The sequence below is a fragment of the Lissotriton vulgaris genome, chromosome 8 (assembly GCF_964263255.1).
Source record: "Lissotriton vulgaris chromosome 8, aLisVul1.2, whole genome shotgun sequence".
NCBI classification, from domain to species: Eukaryota; Metazoa; Chordata; class Amphibia; order Caudata; family Salamandridae; genus Lissotriton; species Lissotriton vulgaris.
The window spans coordinates 480809903-480834261 of record NC_141696.1 but is presented as its reverse complement, the minus strand read 5'-3'; the positions used below and the strand labels follow the sequence as shown (position 1 = coordinate 480834261).

General features: G+C 45.6%; 1 protein-coding gene across 1 annotated transcript in view; it reads left to right on the top strand.

The window, feature by feature from the left end:
- The window catches only part of CCDC138 (coiled-coil domain containing 138), a 278286-nt gene extending 259700 nt beyond the window's left edge, over positions 1 to 18586 (top strand). Inside the window, exon 15 of the mRNA XM_086934286.1 lies at positions 18256 to 18586. Within this exon, the coding sequence (XP_086790412.1) occupies positions 18256 to 18403 (148 nt within the window). The 3' untranslated portion in view covers positions 18404 to 18586. The remainder of the gene's footprint in view (positions 1 to 18255) is intronic.
- The last annotated feature ends 5773 nt before the right edge of the window (positions 18587 to 24359 follow it).

The window sequence follows — 24359 nt, the reverse complement described above, 5'->3', positions numbered from 1 at the left end:
AGGACGATTCAAACATATGAAAATAAAAAAGATATAAGTTTCGCAGAACCTGAGTTACAGGATAAGTCACTAATTTCTTCTCCACCATTGGATTTTGTATAGATTCAAATGTTACTCAAACATTCGGGCGGATTAAGCTGTGAATGCTCCAGGAAGAATAATCATGTACCATGTTATGTCTTTAAAAGAAAATCCTGGAAAGGGGTTTTTTTCTAAAGTCAGTTTAGCTCTCTTTCACCAGTACTTCACTGCCACACAGTAACACCTTCCTGTAGCAGATTCTGACAGCACGTGCTGGGGCATAGGATTCCTCCTAAGGTTATGCTCTTGTTTCTTGCTACTAAAACTGAAGTGCTTTCCTGGCTGCAAGCAATGGCTCGTTGGTGAAAGTGCTGAGTGCTACCATACCAGGCTAAACATTTCCAACTGTTCTTTCAGTATGGAATGAAAATAAAAAAGCTTCTTTTGAAGGCTTTTGCCAAATGTGGTCTAAAGAATATTTTATAGAAATGTTCCTTAGTATATTGTTTTTATTTTTTGGATCAAGGACAGGATATGAACAACTGTGACATCTCCACAGATTCCTTATTCAGAACAAGAAAGAAGTGAATAACAAGAATGATCTATTTTTCATCTGAACGTGCTCCAAATAGGTGCAAGAAGAAAAATAAAGTGGTTGCTAGACAAGTTACTCTCTTCAAAATCTCAGCTTCCAATCTGCAACAGTCAACTCATACTGTGAAGCTACGACAAGAGGAAACCAGGATCATCCTGCTGTTGCTCAGATACTCCCCGAAGTACTCCACTGAATCTAGAGGTCTTTCAACTGCACCACCCAACGTCCACCGTGTTCCTGCACAAAACTCAAAACTGATATTGGTGTCGTGGTCCAAGAGGTTGAGCTCTTCAGATAGAGACACTTGCATTGTGCTTATGCCTCTATTTCTATCGGTCTTAACATCGAGCAAGCTGATTTAGGCTTTGGAGGGCAGCCCAGGATCTGCCACAGCAGTGGAGGTATTGACCTCTGTGTCCCAGGCGGACTACTGCTCATGGTATTCAAAGATGTCTAAGTCTGTGCGACATAGATCACTGTGCCTTCAGAGGAGCCTCTGCCACTGAGGCTCCTATGAAGGCATTCAAAGTTTGCCTGAGCAGCCATCATGTTTCTCACAGTTGCTCAGAAAACTATATTGTTTTACAAAAACAAACTTCAAAAGTGAGAATTTGTTTGTAGAAGAAAAAAAATTCCCTGATATTCTAGAATTTTATTTCAAGTTGTAGGGTTATTTATTTATTTTTTTTTTTTTTGCAGGCGGTCTAGAAGAGAAAAATAATGTACATTAGACCATCTGCACCAAATAGGGCAGACAGTCTAATTTACCTACACCATCAGCCCCAAGTCTGTCAGATCACTGGTGGAAGTTTTCTCCTGGCGGAGCCATTAAGATCACTGCCGGCAGAAACATGACGGTTTGCCGGACTCTAAATAGAGAGGACAGACTGCCAATTTTGCAGATTGAGTATTGTGTCTACAAAACAATAACACCAGCTTTGACTGTTTCCCGGCTGACATCAGCGTCTACATCAGATTTGACATTTCAACTGGAACTGCCTATGACAACTGGATAACTTGCGCATGACGATGTGGAGAGGTTCAAATAGCAGAAACACAAAAGGAAAAATGTCTGTCCAAGAGAGAGTGGGGGAAAACGAGGAGAAAAAGGAGAAAGGACACAATAAGAGTCAAGCCTCATAAAGGGGCTCATTATGATCGCGGACGGACTTGAGTCAGTCCGCGACCATCGAGGAGGAGGGAACCTCCGCATGGCCTGCGGAGTTCTCTCCAGTCCAATTAGGATGTGACCGCCACCGTGGCGGTCACATCCTCTATTTTTACCATTGCGGCTGGTGCGGCTTCAAGCTGCACCCGCCGCAATGTTAAAAATGCATGCATTGCATTTGTATGCAGAAAGCGGCAGGCACCACGCAGTGCCTGCCGATTACTGCATACAAATGCAGGGGGGTACCATAGGTACCCCCCATGTGCACCCCCCACCCCCCCTTCACCCTGGTGGCCCGCAACGGGCCCCCGCAGTGAAGCTCCGTATGCTTTTCCACGGCGGAAAACCCGCCGTGGAAAAGCATTTCTTTTTGGGCATCCTAATATGGCTGGCGGTGTCTGAGAGACACTGCCACCATATTAGGGCTTTTCCGCCGTGGTTGTAAGCCAACCGCGGTGGAAAAGCTGCGGACAGAAACCAGGACCCACCAGCCATCCTAATGTGGCGGTGGGTCCGCTGCGGTTTTTCCATATCCTCCGGGCCGGCGGTGGCTTCCGCCGGCCCGGAGGATGCGGAAAAACCGCAATCCTAATCTGCTCCAAAGTGTAAGGACGGAAACCATACATATAGGTGGTAAGTAGGTACTTTATTGGAGAGCAAGCGGGTACGGGCACCCACAAGCTTAACTCCCTTCAACTGCCACCACCACATTCTATATGTTTCCTTTGGAAGAAAGAATACTGGTCAATGGACACACAAACAGTAGGATTGTAATGAATATCGAAATCCTCCAGCGCTTCTAAAAACACATTTGCATTATCTGTTGGTCTTGCTTTTTTCTCCATCTGATTATATACGCAGAAACACTCAGGCCCAAGACAATGGAAAATAATCGGTTTTATTCTTGAAGGCGTAAAACCGTCTTCATTCTCTTCTTCCAGAGCCGAAAAATAATTTAAAAAAATAATCCTTCCTATCTGGCCACTTCAACACAGGTTCGCCAGGATGAGGTAAAAATGGAACTTGTTATGTGTCCACAGCTTTGTGAACTCATGTTATCTGTAAACACAGATTTACTTGAAATGTTGGTTCAATCACAATACACTAACTGTGCAGAAACCACTGCTCTGAAGAAACAGAACAAAACAATGAATTGCTAGTGAGATTAAGAAGAATGAGGGTAAATGTGCAGCATCAAATTATTAATAAATAATACTAATTCAAAATTAGCCTCAATAGTTAATGAAATGTCTCCTATATAAATAGGTGTGCATATCACCAAAGAATACGCTCCATACGCTGAAATGTGTTTACTGTTACGTGTGCGCATCACAAAGTACGCAACTAACAACAAATTACGCAGATTTCCTTATATAATGTTACCGGTGTAAGGTTTGCACATCACCGGAATGGACGTAGGACGTTACAAATACCTCCAACAGGATTTCAGTGCCCGGGTTTGCGCATCACCGAAATGCTCGTTGACAGCTCCTCACCGCTGATCGAATATGAGTAGGGCAGCTAACTAGCGTCAGATTACAGGATGACCTCCCAAAATGCCATCACGTAACGTACTCCACGTAGTGGTGTACTCAACGTTGCTCGAAAGACGCTTGCGAAGTTGCCAGGTAACCAGGGACGCCTTGACTTGCCAGTAACTTCTGCTTTCTTCATGCACACTGCTCGCTCATCCTTCACAAGCTGGTCTCGTGCTGGGCTCCCAACCGCCGTCTTGCTCCCAAAATCCACACAAATATTCTACAGCAAAACCTGCTCACTGGGACTTTGGAGACCTTTGACTCCTGTCTCCAACACTCTGGCCTCCTCTCTTCCTCTGCTTGCTCTCCACACAAAAACCCACTAAGCTTTTTGATAATTCCTATACAACAGCACCCCAGCTAAACTTATATCCCGACGTTTCCACTCTGTAGGGACAGATACCACACAGATAGGTAGTAAGTAGGTACTTTATCGGAGAGCAAACAGGTATTTGCAGCCACCAGCTTAACTCCATTCAACTGCCACCCCTCCATTCTATATTCAAGAACCTGTGGTATCCCGTTACCAGGAAACTGGTAACCCGGATACCACACAAATGCAAAAGAGGCTCTTCCTACTTCTCAAAGAATGTGTGAGAAACATGTAATATTTGGTTACTTCAGTCAAAGTGATCTTTAAGAAACACAAGGACAGAATATGAAATGTCTCCTATATAAATAGGTGTGCATATCACCAAAGAATATGCTCCATAAGCTGAAATGTGTTCACTGTAAGGTGTGCGCATCACAAAGTACGCAACTAACAACAAATTACGCAGATTTCCTTATATAATGTTCACCGGATTGTGACCATTCTGCATGCACCACATATAGAACCTCTTCCAGTTGCATGCATAAGAATGTCTTGTGGAAGGACGTTGTGCTTCTCTCAGAATGGACATGCAGTCCTCTGGCAGCCCTAGATGTCCGTACTGAATGACCTCAGGAGCCATGCTGCCAAGTTCAGTGACGGAAGGTTGGGATGGTGAATCCTCCCGTTCATCGCCGATCTTTCAGGATCCCAGGAAATGGAGGAAAAGGGGAAGAGCACATCAAGAAGAGGCACGTCTCACAGAGTCAAAAAAGGCTCCTCCTGCTTCTCAAAGAATGTGTGAGAAATGTGTTACATTGTTACATCACTCAAAGTGATCTTCAAGGAACACGAGGATAGAATGCAAATGCAGACTGCTGATCATCTAAGGAAGCATCTTGATTATACCATACATTCCTCGGGCCACATTATACGTGCAGCGCATTTGCCTTCATTGCCCTGGATGCACCTTTAAAATGGTGCGCCCAGCGCAATGAAGGAAAATACTCTGTATAATGACTTTGAGGAATATTCTGCTCCCAGGGCAGCCGTGAAATCGTGCTGACCTGGGGGAAGCGCATTCCTGTGAAAAACGGAGCGGCTGCTTTAAAGCCGCTCTGTGTTTTCAAAGTGCAGGCGGCAGACTGGCGCTGGCGATTTATGTACGCCAGTGATATCGATATTACAGAAGGGGGTGAACAAGCGCCTGCGGGCCCTTCTATAATATCAAAGTCAACCAGGACGCGCAAAGCGGGCGCAAAAGCCCTTTGCGCCCCTCGGGCACCTTGTGTAATACAGCCCCTGGAAGGCTTAGGAGACGCTCTATGACCAGATGACAAAACTGAAAAGGAGGTCAGTACTAGGACCAACCACATACGGAAGCAGTATGTATCCGTTACAGTTGTCCCCATACATTCTTTAATTCAGACCCGAGTATCAGCCTATCATAAATATGACCAGCTTGTAATGAGGGCCTATGTCTTTCACAATATTCTCCTGCACAACTTTCAGGATCCCAAGAAGTTTATCTGGGATGTCTTTTGCGAATGCATATATTTTGACATCTAGTAAACATAGAACGTGTTCCATGGGACCCTCAGGGCAGACTATTTGCCTTTTGAAACTTAACAGCTAAAACATGACTTAGAAGGTACAATTTTAGGTATGTGCAGATTCAGTGAGATCCTACATCAGGATATGATCAAGATGTTCAGCTCCCGAGAGCTGTGAAGTAGGGAGATTGTATGTGCATGAAAGGTCATCAAGATGCCTAGTTTTGTACCTCCATCCAAGATATCCAGATTTGTGGTTGTGTTGCTGCGCTACCTCTTACGGTTTAAATGAAATCCAAGGTTTTTCAATTTTGCTCTCGATGTGCAGCATAAGTCCTTCAGTCCAAACAGTCCCCATGAGCCTTGTGGGAAAGGCCTGGCATTATTACTATTAATTTTCTACTCTACCGTGCCCAAGGACCAGAATAAGCAGTGAAAGAACCTTAGGGACACTAGAAGGGTGGGTACTGGATTTAAAGAGAGTACACTCAAACTATAAAAATTCCAAGCTTACTTGTCATGTAGCGCAAGAGTTACCAGTGTACCGAAGAGATAATGGGAGTTTGTTTTTATATTTTTGTTTCCTTGAACCTCGGGAGATGAAAACTCAAATTTGTATGGCTACCCACTCTGACATTAGGCCACATTTTTAGGTGACAACCTTTTCAGAAAATAGCAGTCAGACTTGTTTTGAACATAGCTAGTTTGGCCGCTCACTTCATTGGCTCCTGGTTCTACAATACATTTAATTTAATGCTATGTGTCTGGCTAATTGAGGTTTCCATAGGGCAGGTCTCAAGACGTTCTGTTGGAAGTTCTCAAATATGTTAGATCTCATGCCCTCCATTCTGGTTTGTTCTTTCTGTTGTCTGCCCCCTTTCAAGATGCTTTTGTTTCGGTGATCAGGCTTCCCTGTTCTTACCCTCCAGCTGTGGAACAAGCTTCCTTTAACTGTCCGGCAACAGGTTATCATGGTTTTGTAAAGGTTTGAGATTATATCAGTTCTCCAGTATTAGGGGTGTCTTTCATAGATTCACATGCCTGAATCTTTCCCTGTCGTCGGAGTGGGAGTCCCACAGTACATGAAAAAGCAATAAAATGCCATAATAACATAGGAAAAAAACAGTAATTCCCAACCAGGAAGTGAAGTAGCCAAAGCTACAGGAGAAAAAACTTTCACACTCATGACTATCCTAGTCATTTTGTATAGTCCAAACTACAGCCAATCAGGCGACAGCACCCACCAGAAGGTTCTCCCCAGAAGCTCAGGCTCTCAGATTTTCTACTGCACGTCGTGTGAAGGGAGTCTCCCTAAGCTCTGCTCAGTTTCTTCTCTTTATTCCAGTTGGATTCTACTTTTCAATAATGTCTTCTAAGAAATCTTTATTTAGAGCATGTGACTCTTGTGGTAAGCTCCGGCTTTTTAAAGAGGATCCCCACAAAAAGTGCATATATTGCCTTTATCCTGATCACCAAGTCAAGGACTGTACAATGTGTAGAACCTTCCCTCAAAAAACCCTCAGGGACAGAGAGGGTCGCCTGCTTTTGTGGCTATAAAAGCTCAAGGATTCTGATAATCCTGTGTCTGTGGTAGGTAGTATTGCCTCTGGTTCTACTTTAACCTCTAGGAAGAGGCCTGCGACTGAGGTGATAACATCTCCTGTGGCTAAGGTGGCTAGGAAACAACTGCCATCTAAGGAGTCTGACAAGCCTTCTACTTACATTAGTGTACACTGTGTAATCTACACCCATTCACACTGTTTATCTTTGGTTGGCACAGATTGCTACCTCTTTATCTTTATTATTTTGACTATCTTGTTACTCAATAGTGGCATTCGTGTACCACGTAATTTACTGTCGACATAGTGCTTTACTCAGATTGTTACCCCTATATGTTGGCTATTTTTGTTACTCACTAAGGTCACTTGTGTACCATGTAACCTACTGTCTGCACTGTTCTACCCTCCCACACCCACTTTTACCGCCACACTCACCTACACATATACCGCCATCCCAGCATGGAGCCCATCGGCAAGCACACATATAAAATCAACTACCCATCCGCACTCACCAAAAAAGCCGCTAAACGCTTTAAACAAAACTTCCTGAGGTCTCACCCTGAAATCCCCTTTGTTGACACCTACTTCTCACCAGTCAATGGATCCCTTAACATCGATATCATCTTCCACACCTCACGCAGAGCTCAATGGAGAGAAACGTTCCTCTCCCTACTCACTGTCTCCACCACCAGGAAATCCGCTCACTGCTTAACTCTCTCCATCACACCTTCTCAACTCTTCCTAGGCAGAACCACTATTACTATCTACAATAACGGGATTGTCCTAATTCAATCCACAGACAGGAACCTGGAACTACTAGACAACCTGTTCCCCACTTTCAAAGAGAACCTCTCCAACCATCGGACCTCCACTCACATCCCCTCCAGTATTATCACCCCAGACCTCACAGCCCCCACCGACAACTCTTATTACTTAGCTCAGCACCAGAACGACATGCACCTCACCTCCTCCCCCAACACACCAGTCACTCACCCACCTGCTGCAACCACCCCACACTCCGAAATCACAGACATAAATAACCTCCCATCACACACCAGCCGACCCCACACTCCCACCCCGGTGACCCCCTCTCATAATACTCCCACCCATCCTCTCCCCCCTGACACCATAGACTCCATAGACCCCGCCCACAACCCCTCTAACCTAGTTCAGCACCAGATCGACACACATAGTGACAAATCCCACACCCTGTCCCCCCCTCTCTCAGCCCCCACTTCCACACGCTAACTAATCATGCAGAGCACACCTCATCTACTATCTTAACTCCCCCGCCCCACGACAGGACCATCTCCAACCTCAACTCCCCCCCCACTCTCAGCCCTCACTTCCCTTCAGGCTCCCCTTTCACCACCATCATACACTCCACTTCCACCCCGCTCTCTCCGCCTGCCTTGAATCCCCGCCTCCACGCCTCCAACCTCCTCCATTCTTCATCCACTCCCATCGACCCCGTACCCTCTCTCCCTAACACCAACCCGCACGACGACAACACGGAGCCCTGCATGAACACTAACCCTCCCCCTCACCTGCACGCTAAGTCCCAGGTCATCCACCCAACCATGACTTCCACCCTCAGCACTAATACTCATCCCACGCTAGACAAGATTATGTCCTTCCTCCTACAACTCAAAGAAGAAATTCACACCATCAAGGAAGACATGCACACCATCAAAGAGTTGCTCACCACACCCCCTAGATTCGCCTCACGCACCACCACCCCCCCTCTCGACCTGCTACCCTCCCGTCCCGACGACGCTCCTAAGCCACGTCCCTCACACCGGACCGCGATCCATGCCCACAATCGCAACAAGCACAACCGCCGCACTCACTGGACCGCGACCCCCGCCCACAATCGCAACAACCGCCCCCTTCGTACATGCAACCCTCTCTCGGACCTCGACACCCTCTCCCTCCTCCGCTCCTACGACCAAGCTCCCCCAAACCTCACAACTGCCTCGCACTTCCCCATCCCCACAATACACTCAAATCCCCGTAGATCCTCCACTCTCAACAACGGAACATCTGTCCCAAATAACCTTAGAAAAGTCCCCCTCTCTCTAGTACCCTCATCCTCTCCAGACACACCCCGTCTCAAATGCACTCTCCTAAACTGCAGATCGGCCTCTAAACACTCCTCCGCCATCGCTGATCTCATCCTAAGATTGGACCTTGACCTTATCATCCTGACTGAAACCTGGTTAACCGAATCCTCTACACCTATAATGGACATTCTGGTTCCCCCTAACTACCACATCATTAGGCTTGACAGGTCTGGCAAGATAGGTGGCGGAATCGCATGCATATACAGGAACAGCCTTTCTGTTCTGACAGTTTCCGTGCCGCCCCTACCCTCCCCAACTTCCTACGAATACATCTGCCTCGGTATCATCAGTGATGGCAAACCAATATGCTCTCTCCATGGCATTTACCACCCTCCCAGAGACCACCTCATCTTCGCACAACAAATGATGGACCTGATTTCAACCAACGCAGGACGACAGCTCACCCAAATATACCTGGGTGACTTCAACCTCCATTGGAACGATCTTAACGATGCGGTGGTAAATAGTCTTAAAAGCTTCCTCAGCGCACTGGACCTCACACAATTATGTAACAGCCCGACCCACGAGAAAGGCTCTATCCTCGACCTTATCATCGCCAAAGAGGGCGCTACTCAACTTGAGACTATTCAACCCTGTGACTGGTCAGACCATCATATTGTTACATTCCACATCAATGAAAAAGTCAAACACAATTCGGTTCAACCCACCAGAACTAAAGTCTGGAAAAGAGACCTGAAAAAACTCAACCCATCATCCTTACCCCCGAACAGTCGCGACCTCCTACTCCCCCCTACTGGCGTTACAGATGTCCAATCCCTGACTGACCACTATCTTAGCGCCGTGACCTCAATAATTAATGAGGCTGCTCCCATGCAGCTAAAAAGAGTCTCCGCTAAAATCTCCAACCCATGGTACGACGGGAGTCTCAATGAAGATAGACGAACCATGAGATTGGCAGAGCGCACCTGGAGGACAGCTCCCTCTGCACTACACCTGAAAACCCTGAAGAAAAAGAGAAACGCCTACTTCAGTAAAATAAAGCGCTCAAAAGCAAACTTCTTCAGCCTCCAGCTCGACCAAGCAAAAAATCGCCCTAGAAAACTCTTTGAGTTAATCAGAACACAAGCCAAGGAACAACCCCAACCTCTCAGTACCTTGCACGAAGCACCCTCCTGTGAAGACTTCGCCACTTTCTTTACCCAAAAAACTGACAACATAAAGAATGATCTCCGTGCTGACGCAAGACTCCACAACACACTCAACTGCATAACACCCACCGAACCTAAAAACAATGCAACATGGTCAACCTTTGAGAACTACTCCGAAGAAGAAATAGGCAAACTGCTCAACACCTTGAAACCTTCCAATCACCTCACGGATCCCCTCCCTGCTAACGCTGTCAAAGATTTCATCCCACTGCTCCTTCCTCTCTGGACTAAAATCATCAACAGCTCGCTCCAAGAAGGAACCATCCCTGACTCCCTCAAAGTTGGACAAGTCACACCTTTGCTAAAGAAACCTACTGCCGACCCTTCCGACCTAAACAACTACCGTCCCATTACCAATATTCCCACTCTCGCCAAATTATTGGAAAAATGCGTTCAACTACAACTGACTAAACATATCGACCTGTTTGATCTCCTCAACCCGCATCAATCAGGCTTCCGGGCAGGACACAGCACTGAAACTGCTATGACTCACATAATTGACGACGCCCTTCAAATCCTAGATCAAGGTGATACCTGCCTCCTCATCCTGCTTGATCTCTCTTCGGCATTCGACACTGTCAAACATGAGAAGTTACTCGATCTTCTGAGCACAAGAATGGGTCTTTCTGGGACTGTTCTCAAGTGGTTCACCTCCTTTTTACACAACAGGTCGCAGAAATTCAAGAGTAACAACCTGATGTCCTCTCCAATACCTGTGTCGTTAGGCGTCCCCCAAGGATCTTCCCTATCACCAACCCTGTTCAACCTAGTTATGGAACCTCTCACCACCTTGCTTCAAGCATCCAATGTACTTTTTCACATGTACGCAGATGACACCCAACTATATCTCAAATTACAATCCCCCAACGACATTTTACTACTGAACTCTACGATTAGAAGCACCCAATCCTGGCTTGCTGATAATCATCTCAAACTCAATGCTCTGAAAACAGAATTCCTGCTGATCGCACCTCCCGCGAAGATCCCCATCACGCAAACCTGGCTTAAACAGTTAACGGCACTCAATGTCCAACCCATCATAGTGGACTCAGCGAAATCTTTAGGCATAACCCTCGACTCCAACCTTAACATGCAGCAGCATATCAGCAAGGCCACTAAGGGAGCGAACTTCCAAATCAATACACTGAGGAAACTTAAACCCTTCCTACCAGCCAAAGACTTCCAAACTGCAGTACAAGCTTTAGTAATCCCGCGAATTGAATACGGCAGCACCGCCCTCTGCGGTCTCCCGTTAACCAGCACTGCACCCCTAAGAGCCTCTCTAAACGCTGCAGCCAGACTCATCACTGGATCAAAAAAACACTCTCACATCACACCTGATCTGAAAACGCTGGACTGGCTGCCTTTTGAAGCCAGAATACATCTGAAAATCACCTGCATGACACACAAGGCTCTACATCTGAGCTCTCCCGGATACCTCACTCAGAAGCTGTCAATCTCTGGCGGCTCTAGAAACACTAGAGGCACAGACAATCTTCTGCTAAAACCTCGAAGATTCCGGAAGGTAAAAACCTATAAACGCTCTTTCTCAGGAATGGCACCCAGGATTTGGAACTCACTCCCTTCTGAAACCAGGCTCATCTCCTCCTTCACACTTTTTAAGAAAGAAGTAAAAGCTATTTTTATGGCCAAATACACTTGACCTATTAGCTTGGATTTGGAAAGACCCTACTCTGACCTGTATTACTTTGTTCGAACTCTATGACTATGTATTTCACCTTGAGCCATTTTGAGTTGGAGTAACACCGCGACTATGTATTTCACCTGAATTATTGTCGCTACTAACTATCTACGCACACATTTAACTCGCTGTTCGAATTCTATGAATATGTATCTTACCTGTATTATTGATGCTACTGACTATCTATGCACACATTTAACTGTTATACTTGTATTATTGATGTGCTGTACTACTTATGTGTAACCCCACTCTCTTGCTGGCATTCCCAGCCGTGTAAAGCGCTCTGATATCTGCAAAGATCCTGTTCGCGCTATATAAAACTTTCAAAATAAATAAATAAATAAATACTCTCAAGGCTACTCCCCCAGTCAAGAGAAGGAGGGACCATCTGCACCCCCTAAAGAAATCTTCCAGAAAATTGCCTCTGACATCTGAGAAGAATTTGCCTCAGGTTCCACCACTGTCGTCGACGGCGCCATCTTCAACTCCTTCGTCGACAAGGATCTCCATCGACGCTACGTATAAGTCAACGGTAACATTTTCATCTCCTAAGCCTCATATGATCATGTCGACGGCGGCTTCTTCGCCTACTATGGTCTATATTTCTGTCAGACCTCTCTCATCGACGGCGCAGCTTTCATCTTCTGCCGTCGTCGGCGCATCTTCGTCGACTCCTCTGAAGAAAATCCCGTCGACGAGAGTGTCGACGACCTCTTCGTCGACGCCCTCTCTTCCGTCGGCGAAGAAGCTACTGTCGGCGGGCTCGTCGACGAGTTCCACTCCGTCGACGACGATACCATCGTCGACGACGATACCATCGTCGACGAAAGTAATTCCGTCGACGAAGTCCATCCCGTCGACGAAGACCGTCCCGTCGACGAGGTCTGTTCCGTCGACTAGGTCTGTTCCGTCGACGAAGTCTGTTCCGTCGACAAAGCCTGGCCCGTCGACGAAGTCTATATCGCCGAAGACACCAACACCGTTGACGGACCCTTCATTGTCCACGTCAACGACAACCTCGACTAAAGCAAAATTCACTGCAACGAATCCTTCAGTGGATCTAATGTCGACGCCGCAACTATCCTCTTGTACCGCTTTGCAGGTCTGGTCACTTTCTACGATTTTTCGACGCCGAAACAATCTTTGCTTCAGAGACGTGGGTCGACCTTGGAGCTCTCACCCCTGCATATCTCTCCACAAAAGATACCCCTGCAGGTGCCTGATAAACTCCTGGATTCTGAACACAGTGAATAAGACTCAGACATTGGGGAAACCTTTGGCACAGCTACTAGTCCGTCCGAGTTAAATATCAAGTATCAAGAGGATGAACAGGATGATCAGCAGTCACCTGAACATATGCCGTCCCCTGTAACAGGTGTCCCTGCCACGCAGGTGCCGATCGCATTGCTCACCAACCTCCAATGCATGTTGGATGACTATTACAGACGGTTCCCGCCATCAGAATCTACAGGTTTGGTGCCTCCTACACCTGCTACGGAAGCATCTATACCAGACTTTCGACCTCTAAAGTCTCCTCCACCTCAGCAGTCCACTCAGCCTGAGGATCAACAGCTTTCAGATGAAGAAGACCGGAGAGAGGAAGGCGAAGTAGATGATATGTCGGAGTGAGATGAATATCAGGTGCAAACTCCCTCTCCATCACCTCAGGCTACCTCGGATTCACCACCAGTAGACGTGGGTGGTTTCCACCTCTTGATGGAAGGGGCTACTAAGCGTTTCCATATTGATATGGGGCAAACGGAGCAAGAATGTTTTCTCTATGACTTTAAAGACCATCCAAGAAAACAAGTCAAATCCATACCGATTATTGACTTTATCTGGAAGGAAGGTATAAAGGTCATGTCTACTCCAGCATCCATTCCTCCGGTCTTGCCACGGTTTGACAAGAAATACAAGGCACCTGGAAAGTCACCTGCATGCATTACAGGACAACCGAAACTGGACTCAGTTATCATCCAAGCGGCGCAAAAGAGAGCTAGAAACCCTTCATCTCCAGTTGCAGCCCCACCGGACAGAGATGGCAGGCGCATGGATGCCATTGGGAAACGCGTTTCAACGATGGCAGCTACCACAGTCCGGGCTGCTAATTCTTTGGCCATCCTGGGCAGGTATGACCGGCAGATGTGGTCAGACATAGCTCCGTACATAGACCTCCTTTCTGAGCCTTCTAAATCTGAAGCGCAGAAGATCTTACAGGAAGGACAAAGAATCTCAGAGGAGATTATTGATTCGGCGGTTGACGTTCCTCAACTGGTTTCCGGCAGCTAGCTGGTGCTGCTGTCTTGTGTAGGCAGGGGGGGCTACGATCTACTTCTTTCCGTCAGGAGGTACAATCTAAGGTATTGGATATGCCTTATGATGGTGAATTTCTGTTTGGCCCGCAAGTTGAAGAAGCCCTACAAACAATAAAGAAAGATACAGAAACTGCGAAATCCTTGGGTACACTTCAATTTCGCAAACCGCCCTTTCGAGGAGCGAGAGGACGTGGGTCTTTCTCCAACAGAGGTGGATACACACAACAATCCTCCCTCAGACAAGGAAATCAGCGCTACCAGACCCAGCGCTATCAAACCTACGGCCAGAAGAGAACAAATTATTCCCAGAACAGGGGAAAAACTACCTACCGCGGAAAGGATAAGCGCCAATGAGACCCGTCTCCTGCCACCACTACTACCCCACTCTCGAGAAAAAGTTGGTTGACAGATATCAAAGTTTTACTCAAATTGGCTATCGATAACATCAGACAGATGGGTCCTGGATATTGTAGCCAAGGGCCATGCCTTAGAATTCGACCATTTTCCTCCGAATGTCCCCCCAAAAGGCCCACCTCCAGCTCACCTGGAGGAGCTATTTGCCCAGATCAATTTGATGCTACAGAAAGGAGCAATCGAGAGAGTACCTCAAAAAATGAGGGTAATGGGATTTTACTCCAGATTTTTCCTAATAAAGAAAAAGTCCGGAGAATGGCGTCCGATTCTGGATCGCCGTGCCCTAAACAAATATTTGAAAAAGTTAACATTCAGGATGTTGTCACTTCAGGAAATACTGCATCTTCTAGCAGCGGGAGACTACATGGCCACCCTGGATCTCCAAGATGCATATTTCCATATCCCCATCTTACCTCGCCACAGAAAATTCCTGCGATTCAGAGTGGCTGGCAGGGATTACCAGTTCAAAGTACTTCCCTTCGGTCTACGCTCGGCGCCAAGGGTGTTTACAAAGGTCTTAGCCCCAGTGGCTGCTCACCTCCGGCTGGAGGGGATTCAAATATTTCCATATTTGGACGACTGCCTTATCAAGGCCAGTTCTTACGAGGAGACAGACCATCATCTACAACGGTGTCTGAACCTTTTTCAGTCCCTGGGTCTCTCCATCAACTTCAGCAAATCCCAGTTGATACCATCACAAAGACGGGCTTTCCTGGGAGCAACCTTAGACACCCAGTTGCTCCAAGCCTTCGTCTCGGACGAGAGACAAGTCAAGATACGAAATATGACCGGAAATCTACTTTCAGAAAAGTCAGTTTCAGTTCGACAGTACAAGTCTTTTCTGGGGATGGTATCGTCTTGCATTCCATTAATACCAAATTGCCGACTCAGGATGAGGCCTCTGCAGAAAGAACTGAGCTTACAATGGCTACAGGTTTCCTGCTCTTTCGAGGATCTCATCCAGATCACACCTGACATTCGGAGGTCCCTCCTCTGGTGGACGCAAAGAAAACATCTGCAGCAAGGTTGCACTTTCCTCCAGGATGCGCCAAGCTTAACAATCACCACGGATGCATCTCTCGAAGGCTGGGGAGCTTATCTTCAGTGCCTAACTATCAGCGGCAAGTGGAACCCTCAACAAAGGCGTTGGCACATCAACCGACTAAAACTGAGAGCCATTTTCCTTGCGCTCAAGGCATTTCGTGCAATCATCCAGGATTCCAATGTGTTGGTACGCACAGACAACACAACGAGCATGCATTACGTAAACAAGCAGGGAGGAACAAGATCTCTTCTCCTTTCTCAGGAAGCCCAAAGGCTATGGACATGGTCAATACAACACAACATCAATCTTCAAGCGGTGCATGTTCCTAGAACGGAGAACGTCTTGGCAGACGCACTCAGCAGGACAACCGTATCCACTCACGAGTGGGAACTTCATCAGCAGACCGTGGATCGGATCTTTCAACTATGGGGTCATCCAGACCTAGACCTCTTTGCAACCAAGACCAACAGCAAATGCTGATTCTTCGCAAACTGGCATCCCCACAAGGACTCTCAGGGAAATGCGTTTTCGATCGACTGGTCTCTGACATAGGCGTACGCTTTTCCACCAATTCCGCTAGTTCCCAGAGTCCTGCGGAAGATGAAGAAGGAGCCATGTTGGCTGATTCTAATTGCTCCCAGATGGCCTCGCCAGTACTGGTTCACAGAGCTCCTTCTCCTATCGGAGTGCAAACCGATCCAGTTGAGTCCAATTCCGGATGTACTCTCCATTCAGGACAGCCAGGTTTACCATCCGGATCCAACATCGCTGAAATTAGCGGCCTGGCGCCTGAGTACCGTGAGGTTGCCCATCTAAACATCCCTGCGGATTGCAAGGAAGTTCTGGCCAAGGCAAGGGCACCTGCTACCATAAAGATGTACAGTCTTAAATGGAAACGATTTTTTTTGTCTCGTGTCGTTCAGCTGGAATTCACCCCTTTTCAGCTAAACCAGAGGAGATCCTGCCTTTTTTCCTACATCTGGCTCGAACAGGATTATCTCATGCTACCCTAAAAGTTTTCCTGGCAGCGATTTCAAGATATCGACAAGATGGGACCAATTCTCTTTACTCTGCGAGGATTATACAGCAATTCTTTAAAGGCCTTTTTAGTTTGTTCCCTCCGGTACGTCGTCCACCTCCATCGTGGCATCTCAATGTAGTGTTGGCACAGCTCATGCGACACCCATTCGAACCCATCCACAGAGCAGATCTGAATTTTCTTACGTGGAAGGTGTCACTTCTATTGGCCCTAACCTCCTCTAGGAGAGTCAGCGATATCCAGGCTTTTACTGTTCTTCATCCTCTCTTACCGTTCACAAATGACTCTGTGGTGCTCCGCACCAATCCGAAATTCATTCCAAAAGTACCTTTGGATTTCCATCTGTATGAACCAGTGGTTTTAAAGACATTTTTTCCTAACCCTCAGTCACCTGCGGAAGGGCATTGCATACCCTGGACATTAAAAGATGTCTAAAATTCTATTTGCAAAGAACATCTACATTGCGCAGGTCTGATCAACTATTTGTCACTTATGGGACAATTCGTAAGGGACAGGCAGTGTCTAAACAAACAATTGCAAGATGGATATCTGCAGCTATTGCATTTTGTCACGCACAAGCAGGAAGACCTCTGCAAGCAGCTCCTAGAGCGCAATCTACAAGAGCAGTGTCTTCTTCTATGGCCTTATTTGCTGGAGTTCCTCTTCAGTACATCTGCAGAGCGGCAACATTGGGCCAGTCGCCATACTTTCACCAAACACTATTGTTTGGATGCAGCCAGCGTGACCAATGCTTCAGTGGGTCGAGCAGTTCTACGAAATCTTTTCATCTAAGGTGAGCCTCTGTATCCCATTCCTGCTGTCAGACGCTTGTTATGTTTCTGTTATGCACATGATCAAGTGATTGCGTTTTACTATGCTTTTACTGATGTTCTTTTACATATTACATTGTTATGTGCTTCTAATATTGACAAGCTTATGCTCCATTAGCGTCTGCCAAGCACGGATATGTACTGCTTTCTACTCTGATTCAGGCATGTGAATCTATGAAAGACACCCCTAATACTGGAGAAGAACAATAGTTACTTACCTGTAATCTGTGGTTCTCCAGTATTGGTGTCTTTCATAGATTCACATGCAACCCGCCCACCTCCCCTCAGAGGCTCTTAGGCTACATTGGTTTACCATAACTCCTTGCGAGAAAATCTGAGAGCCTGAACTTCTGGGAAGAACCTTCTGGTGGGTGCTGTCGCCTGATTGGCTGTAGTTTGGACTATACAAAATGACTAGGATAGTCATGAGTGTGGAAGTTTTTTCTCCTGCAGATATGGCTACTTTACTTCCTGGTTGGGAATTACTGTTTTTTTCCTATGTTATTGTGGCATTTTATTGCTTTTTTATGTACCGTGGGACTCTCACTCCGACGACGGGGAATGATTCAGGCATGTAAATCTATGAAAGACACCAATACTGGAGAACCACAGGTAAGTAACTATTGTTCTTCAGTCAGACGCCCCCACTGTCTTGCAACTCTGCAGTCCTAGGACCAAGAAGCAGCCTAGCATATGTTGCTGTGCTTATAAATACCATCACAACTCACTCAGCCTTTATTTCTGTTGTCTGTTGGATTAATTGCTTTTTTTTGCAGTGTTATCAGTGATCCCATGAGTAAAAAAGTTAGAGAATAGAAAAGCAATTTCTTCCAACCCATGAATCCATCAACTTTTGTTCTTTATTCCTTTCCAGGAGCAATAAGAAGTTGTTTGAGCTCCACACAATTCACTTAACGCTTCAAGAAATGCAGAGGACAGCAAGCCAGGACCAGGCGTTTCTCATCATAAACCTCAATTCCATACTTTTCAACTTGGGCTGCACAAAGTCCACCAACCAATAGAAAGTTATACCACCATGTAAATCATTTGTTTCATTTTGCTACTGTATTTTTATCTTTTTATTAAACTATTTGAGTATTTTTATATAATTGTCACTTAAATTGAGGTTAGTTGTATTGATACAGCGATACCATACATTGTTGAGTGTATTGTAATAAATGTGTAAATAAACAGTTTTTGCATAAGTTCGTTGTCCTACATCTTCATGTTGGTCTAAAAAGATCCAGAAAAGAATCCCAAATCAACAAGCATCATTTTGATGTGAATTCGAATGGTTTTCTTGACTTTTTCAAGCCACCTTTAGTTCCTGATAAAGCAGTTGCTGCAGAACATGCTAACTTAAGAATGTTTGGGTCCCCTGGAAAAGACCTACCTTGGAGCCTCCGCATTTCGGAACAACATTGAATTTATTACCCATTTTCATATACTTATAGCCCCCATGATGCCAAATTAAGTTGAATTTTACGTTAAGTTAAACTTTCAGAAATGGGAGCACCTAAAATAGCCAAAAGCATAGATTGCTGGCATCCTTCAGTAAGAAACTACCAAACGAAAGCTTGAATAAGCAGTGTTTAGCAACAACAATATTTGTGTAACTCTACAAACAAATATGATAGTAATTCTACGCTGGGTTACTTAGTTGGTGACACACAATGCATTTTAAAACATTAAGTGGGATTAAGGCATCTGCTAAAGAGAACACTGTGTACTCGTCATGTTAGTTCCATCCAGTACTCGAAGTGAAATACCCATAGGGATTAGTGCACCTGCTGGCGAGATCTGTGTACAGTCCAGTCACATCTTTGACTTGTCTGAAAACAGCAAAGAGATAACGTGCCTGCTGCAAAGCACTTGAAAATATTTAACACTGCAAAATATGTCATTCTCACTTTTTCACCTGAACTCTCAACTCGCATGTTTTTAATTAATCCACAACTATACCATCCGAATTAGTTTATACACCTTATTCGTTTTTTCACCCAACTCTTTATCAAAAACATCTTTAAAATGTACCATTTGCTCCTCCCTTTTGTTCAAAGTTTTCTTGGGGCAGAACCCCTTTGGACCCTCCTTGTATTAGTGTTGCACGCTTTCATCACTCCCTTTCTAAGTCCACCTCATCCCTAGTATTTACGCCTCACTTCTATGAAAAGTCACCAGCCGCCACTGGTGCAGAGAGATGCAAGGTAGAGAAAGTGGTGAAGTAGAGATGAACAAAACAGGAAGTGAGGTATATAAAGACAGGGTATGTACAGAGAAGTAGAAGGGTGTGGGGTGTAAGGTAGAAAGATTAGTAGTAGAGAACTCATGAAGTAGATACAGCTGAAGTGGAAAAAGACTCAAGTGTTTGATACAGAATTATAAAATGAAAGAGAGAGTAGTGCAGCAGAGGGAGACGTAGATCCAGATTGGCGACTTGAGTGACATATAATGAGAGAGTGTGTGTTGAAATAGAAGGAGGTGCAGAGAAATTGGGGAGGAGTTGCTGATGCATAAAAGTGTCAAGGAACGAGGAGTGGCTAGAAAGGAGTGAGGTAGTGTGAGGGGTAAAAATCAGGGAACAGGGAGAGAAAGAAAAGAGGAAAGGAAAAAGAGGCAGCAACCAGTGGTGAGGTAAATTGAGAGGTTAGGTAGTGAGAGTAGTGCAGTAGCGGTGTTAGATGGAATGTAGAGAAATAAGGTAGAGGTGGGTTAGAGACAGGTGTAGTATAGAGCGATAGAGAGAGGTAGAGGAAGGCACAGGGCTTTAAGTGGGCCGGGTCCTGCAAGTGCTCAGCACTGGCAGTTCTAAAAAGCAGGTGCTGAAATAGGTCCCTATCAGGCTCTCCATTTCTGCCCTCACCCTCAGGGCGAAAACAAACCTTAACTCTGCAGCAGTTCCACCCTTCACTGCCTTTGATGTAACTTCAAAGAGTCTCTTTATAGTTCTTTCAGTCTCATCATTTCAGAACTGAAGCATTTTCAGTATTGTACACAACGAAGCCATAGGTGTTGCTGATTTCTCTTATGCAACTAACAACCATTGACAAAGCCAATGGATCTGGCTTGTTGTAGGTGTAATGTTACTTGCCGTATTATATATCTGGATACAATGAAGCAGCAAACTACCACTTTGGGGCACACTATGCTAAGCACAGATTTTAATAATGTATAGATAAGGGTATTGCACTCTTGTTTAAATGTAACTTAATAGTTTGTTTGGTAAGTGTGCTGCGCCAGATCAGTGCCTGCTAACTGTGTGTAACAATGTATGTGGCCTGGTATCACTAGATGACCAGGACTCGAGCGCGCACTACATGAATGAGAGATTTTCCAATGGAACGTTTGACAAAAACACTTTTATCAATATGTCATCAAAATTTTTTATGCTGAAGTATATATTCAATTTATACAATCATTTTGAGAATAAAACAATCAAAAAATTATTTCGTGTGTACATATTTCACAAAAAAGCAGTTTGTTCTGAAAACCCAATGCATTTCGGGGTTTAGCACCCCTTCGTCGGGGGTCTGTTGAAAAGAAGAAAGAAAGAAAGGAAACGCTATTACTAAGGATGCCATGGAGGCTATTAAACTACGTTATTTAGAGGTTCACAAATTCCTTACCAAAATTGAAGGCTCATTCGATGAATATCGAATGAAGTGTGCCGTTGTTTACGGTCAATCTAAAGAATCAGTGAAAAAGGAAAGATTCCTTAATTCATCATTCATGAAATTTTTCGAAAATTATTGAAAGTGCTAAGATATGGATATAATTTACCTGTATCCTGACTGTGGGCAGTCTGTCAAAGAAACGAATATTCAAGAGTGCTTATTCAAGTTTATATGGCATATATCACATATTTACGTGATATATAAACACTTGAGAAAAATACAAAAATGGATATACGTTGAAGCACAGATTTTAGGCTTACTGTGTTTTTAAATTATAAAAAACAACAAGGGCACCCAATCGAGTCAGCACAGGACCTCGGGGAACATATGAGTAAAGACAACAGTGGTCCTATGCAAGGAGGGATATAGTCAAAAGGTAAATATAGACACAATGGAAACTATATTGTAAATTGACTTGCCCAGCCGGGCAGAGGTCTAATATTTAATTTAGAACCACAATATTAGGAGATACCTTCAACAATTTCTTGGAGATGGGCACAAGCCTGTGCCCAGACGTTTACAAATTGTCATGGTTAGCGGAGTGGATAGAAGGTAGAGAAAGGTTTTTAGGCAAAAGCTATTGTTTTCTGTGCATATACCAATAACAGAATTCACATTTACACCATTACTTGAAATATAGTAACAGATACACAACAGAGTATATGGTGTAGAAGTTGTCGACGGTGTTTCGATCCCATTACATAGTTACAGGGATCATCATCAGGACTGAGTAAAGCCTAATCATTCCTAGCCATGATAGCCGCATTGGGCGAGGCACACACAGTGGGTGCCGGCCGGTGGCAGGGAGTGGGGGGCAGTCGTTATCCGCGGAGGAACCGGATGGTCCCAATTTAAACGGGCAGCTTAAATGGTGATTACGCTTCTGGCAGGTTGGGTTTCAGGCAGGTATGCCACGGAGATCAATCTCCCCGTGGAGTGGTTGAGGCGCCAACAATGGGCTGATTCCTCACGAGCCTTAACAGACGACTGCAAGTGCTTCCAGGGCCGGTCCCTGCTTAGATGGAAAGTAACAGTTCAAAATATTGGAAGCATGACGTGGCCCTTACAAAGGCTCTGGTGACCAAAGAGGTGTTTACTGAAAACAGTAAGCGAGACACTATTGCACCGCTCAGTTTGTCCGAAGAATAACTCCCCATCACACCTTGTCCTTCCTCTTCCAGCGCACACTTCCACAACATGGAACCAGGCTGCTTACTCGGACTCGCTTAACTCGCTAGTAAACAAAAAAACTGATTGAATAGCCCTGCCATATTCTGGTAAATGTGTTGGTAGCATCGAGTCAGTAGTATATTTGACCCTTAACTAAGCAGCATTGTGCGAGCGGGCTAATTATGCTGAACTTCCAATGCCCAATGCACCTCTTTCTTGGTCTGTCCATACCTTGTCTGCATTAAACTCTACCTGTGCAGTTTTTTCCTCACCTGTGCATATTGGGCTCTTCTCTCAGTCTGACTAGGTTTCTGAGCGCCGGGACACTCGGTTCGAGTAGCTGAGCGCTATACAAAACTCCCATAACATAACATAACATAACCGCAGGGATAATACACCTTAGTCTTGTACATGTTGCTATGCTGTACACAAACTTCTCTGCCAGTGTCCCTTGGTCCTGACCTGCCCATAATCTGTGCACACATATCTCTTCCATTGAATCTCGGTCTCACATGTGCATGACATGCATGCACAGCTCTGGCAGTGCTCTCCAGCCCTGACCTGCAGGGGCTCTGTGCACAGGTGGCTATGTATCTCAAACATGATCTGAACATACCCCTGTGCGCACACAACTCTGTACGTGCTCCTCCAACCCTATGCATGTACATTACGCACACACAGCTCTACTAACTCACTGCAACTCTGCAGATAACCTAAGCTCGCAAAGCTCCATCAAAGCATCCCAACCATGGCTTGCATTATGCAGATATGTTCTAGGGCACCTCGATTCTGATCTTGCTTCATACCTTGTGGGCACTCAGCTATGCCAATGTGCCTCATTCCTAGCTTGTACAGCCCATAGGTAAAAACAGCACTACCGGTGCACTTCACTATTAGACTGCTGGTACACTGTACTACCCTGGACCTGGTATGTTTCTATGCACAAGAGGATGATAGCACAGCCCCCCCCCCACCCGCCATACCCATAGGTGCTCAACACGTTTCTGCGCAAGCTGCTACTCTGCAGTCAGCAGCGTATCAAGGGTGCCATGGTCCCTCGTGCAAGCCAGGAATATGGTCCCTTTGACCACTGTTATAGTGTATTACAGCAATTGTCAGGGTTCAATGGTCCCCCGTGCTACTGCGCCTGCTGCACCAATGGTAGTTACGACATTGAACAGAGTGTCCGATTCTGTTGGAGATGGGGGTTCACCACAGTAAAACTCCTTTAGCATGAGTGACAGCCGCCCCCTTTTGAGGCCATGACACAATTGATGGTTAGTGGAAGCCAGTGGTTGGTACAAGCCTATTTACCAATACCCCAGGTTTGCCACTTCCTGGTAAATCAATGTTGTCTGCCGCTCTTTCTGTATGTATGAGGGTCGAGTTTTGTGTGTGTGCCTGGGTACAAAAGGGATTGAGATACTATACCTTGAATTATCCCATGTTTATGTGAAGCTCCCAAATGACAGGTAGCCATTTTTAACTGTTGCATACTTTCCAGATAGCTCTCTTCCTTTGTGCCCCTGCATGTCAATGCACATCCTCCACCCCGCCTGCACAAGCCAGTGTGGCTCATTCCAATCTGACTATGATAGCCAAATATGTTTTAATATGATCAAAACAAATCAGTACACTCCTCTCTATGACTCATCTCTGTGCCACTTGCCTCTACTCCACTCTACTTTATGACTCTACTCCACTCTGCACCACTCAGTGACACTATACTCTGTGCCACTCTACACCACTCCACTCTGACACTTTATTCCACTCTACGCCTCTCCACTCCTCTACTCTGCTTCACTCCGTGACACTCCAGTCCTTGACACTCTTCTCCAACCTGCGACAATCTACTTCACTCTTTGACAATCTACTTCACTCTTCGCTACTCTACTCTGCGGTATTCTAAGCCACTCTCCTCATTTTCACAAAATGTTGGCCATGCTCAGCAGCAGCCACATTGGTGTACAACATGGCTATAGTACATTGGCAAAGACAATAGCTCTTGATTAGGTGCAAACTATTGGCTTTTTCCAATGCTTGTTTTTCAGGGTTACACGACTAGGAGGGGAGGAAATCATCAGGAACATCTCCTTTTTCAAACATGGTCACAAGTGAAGGGAGACCGGAAGGA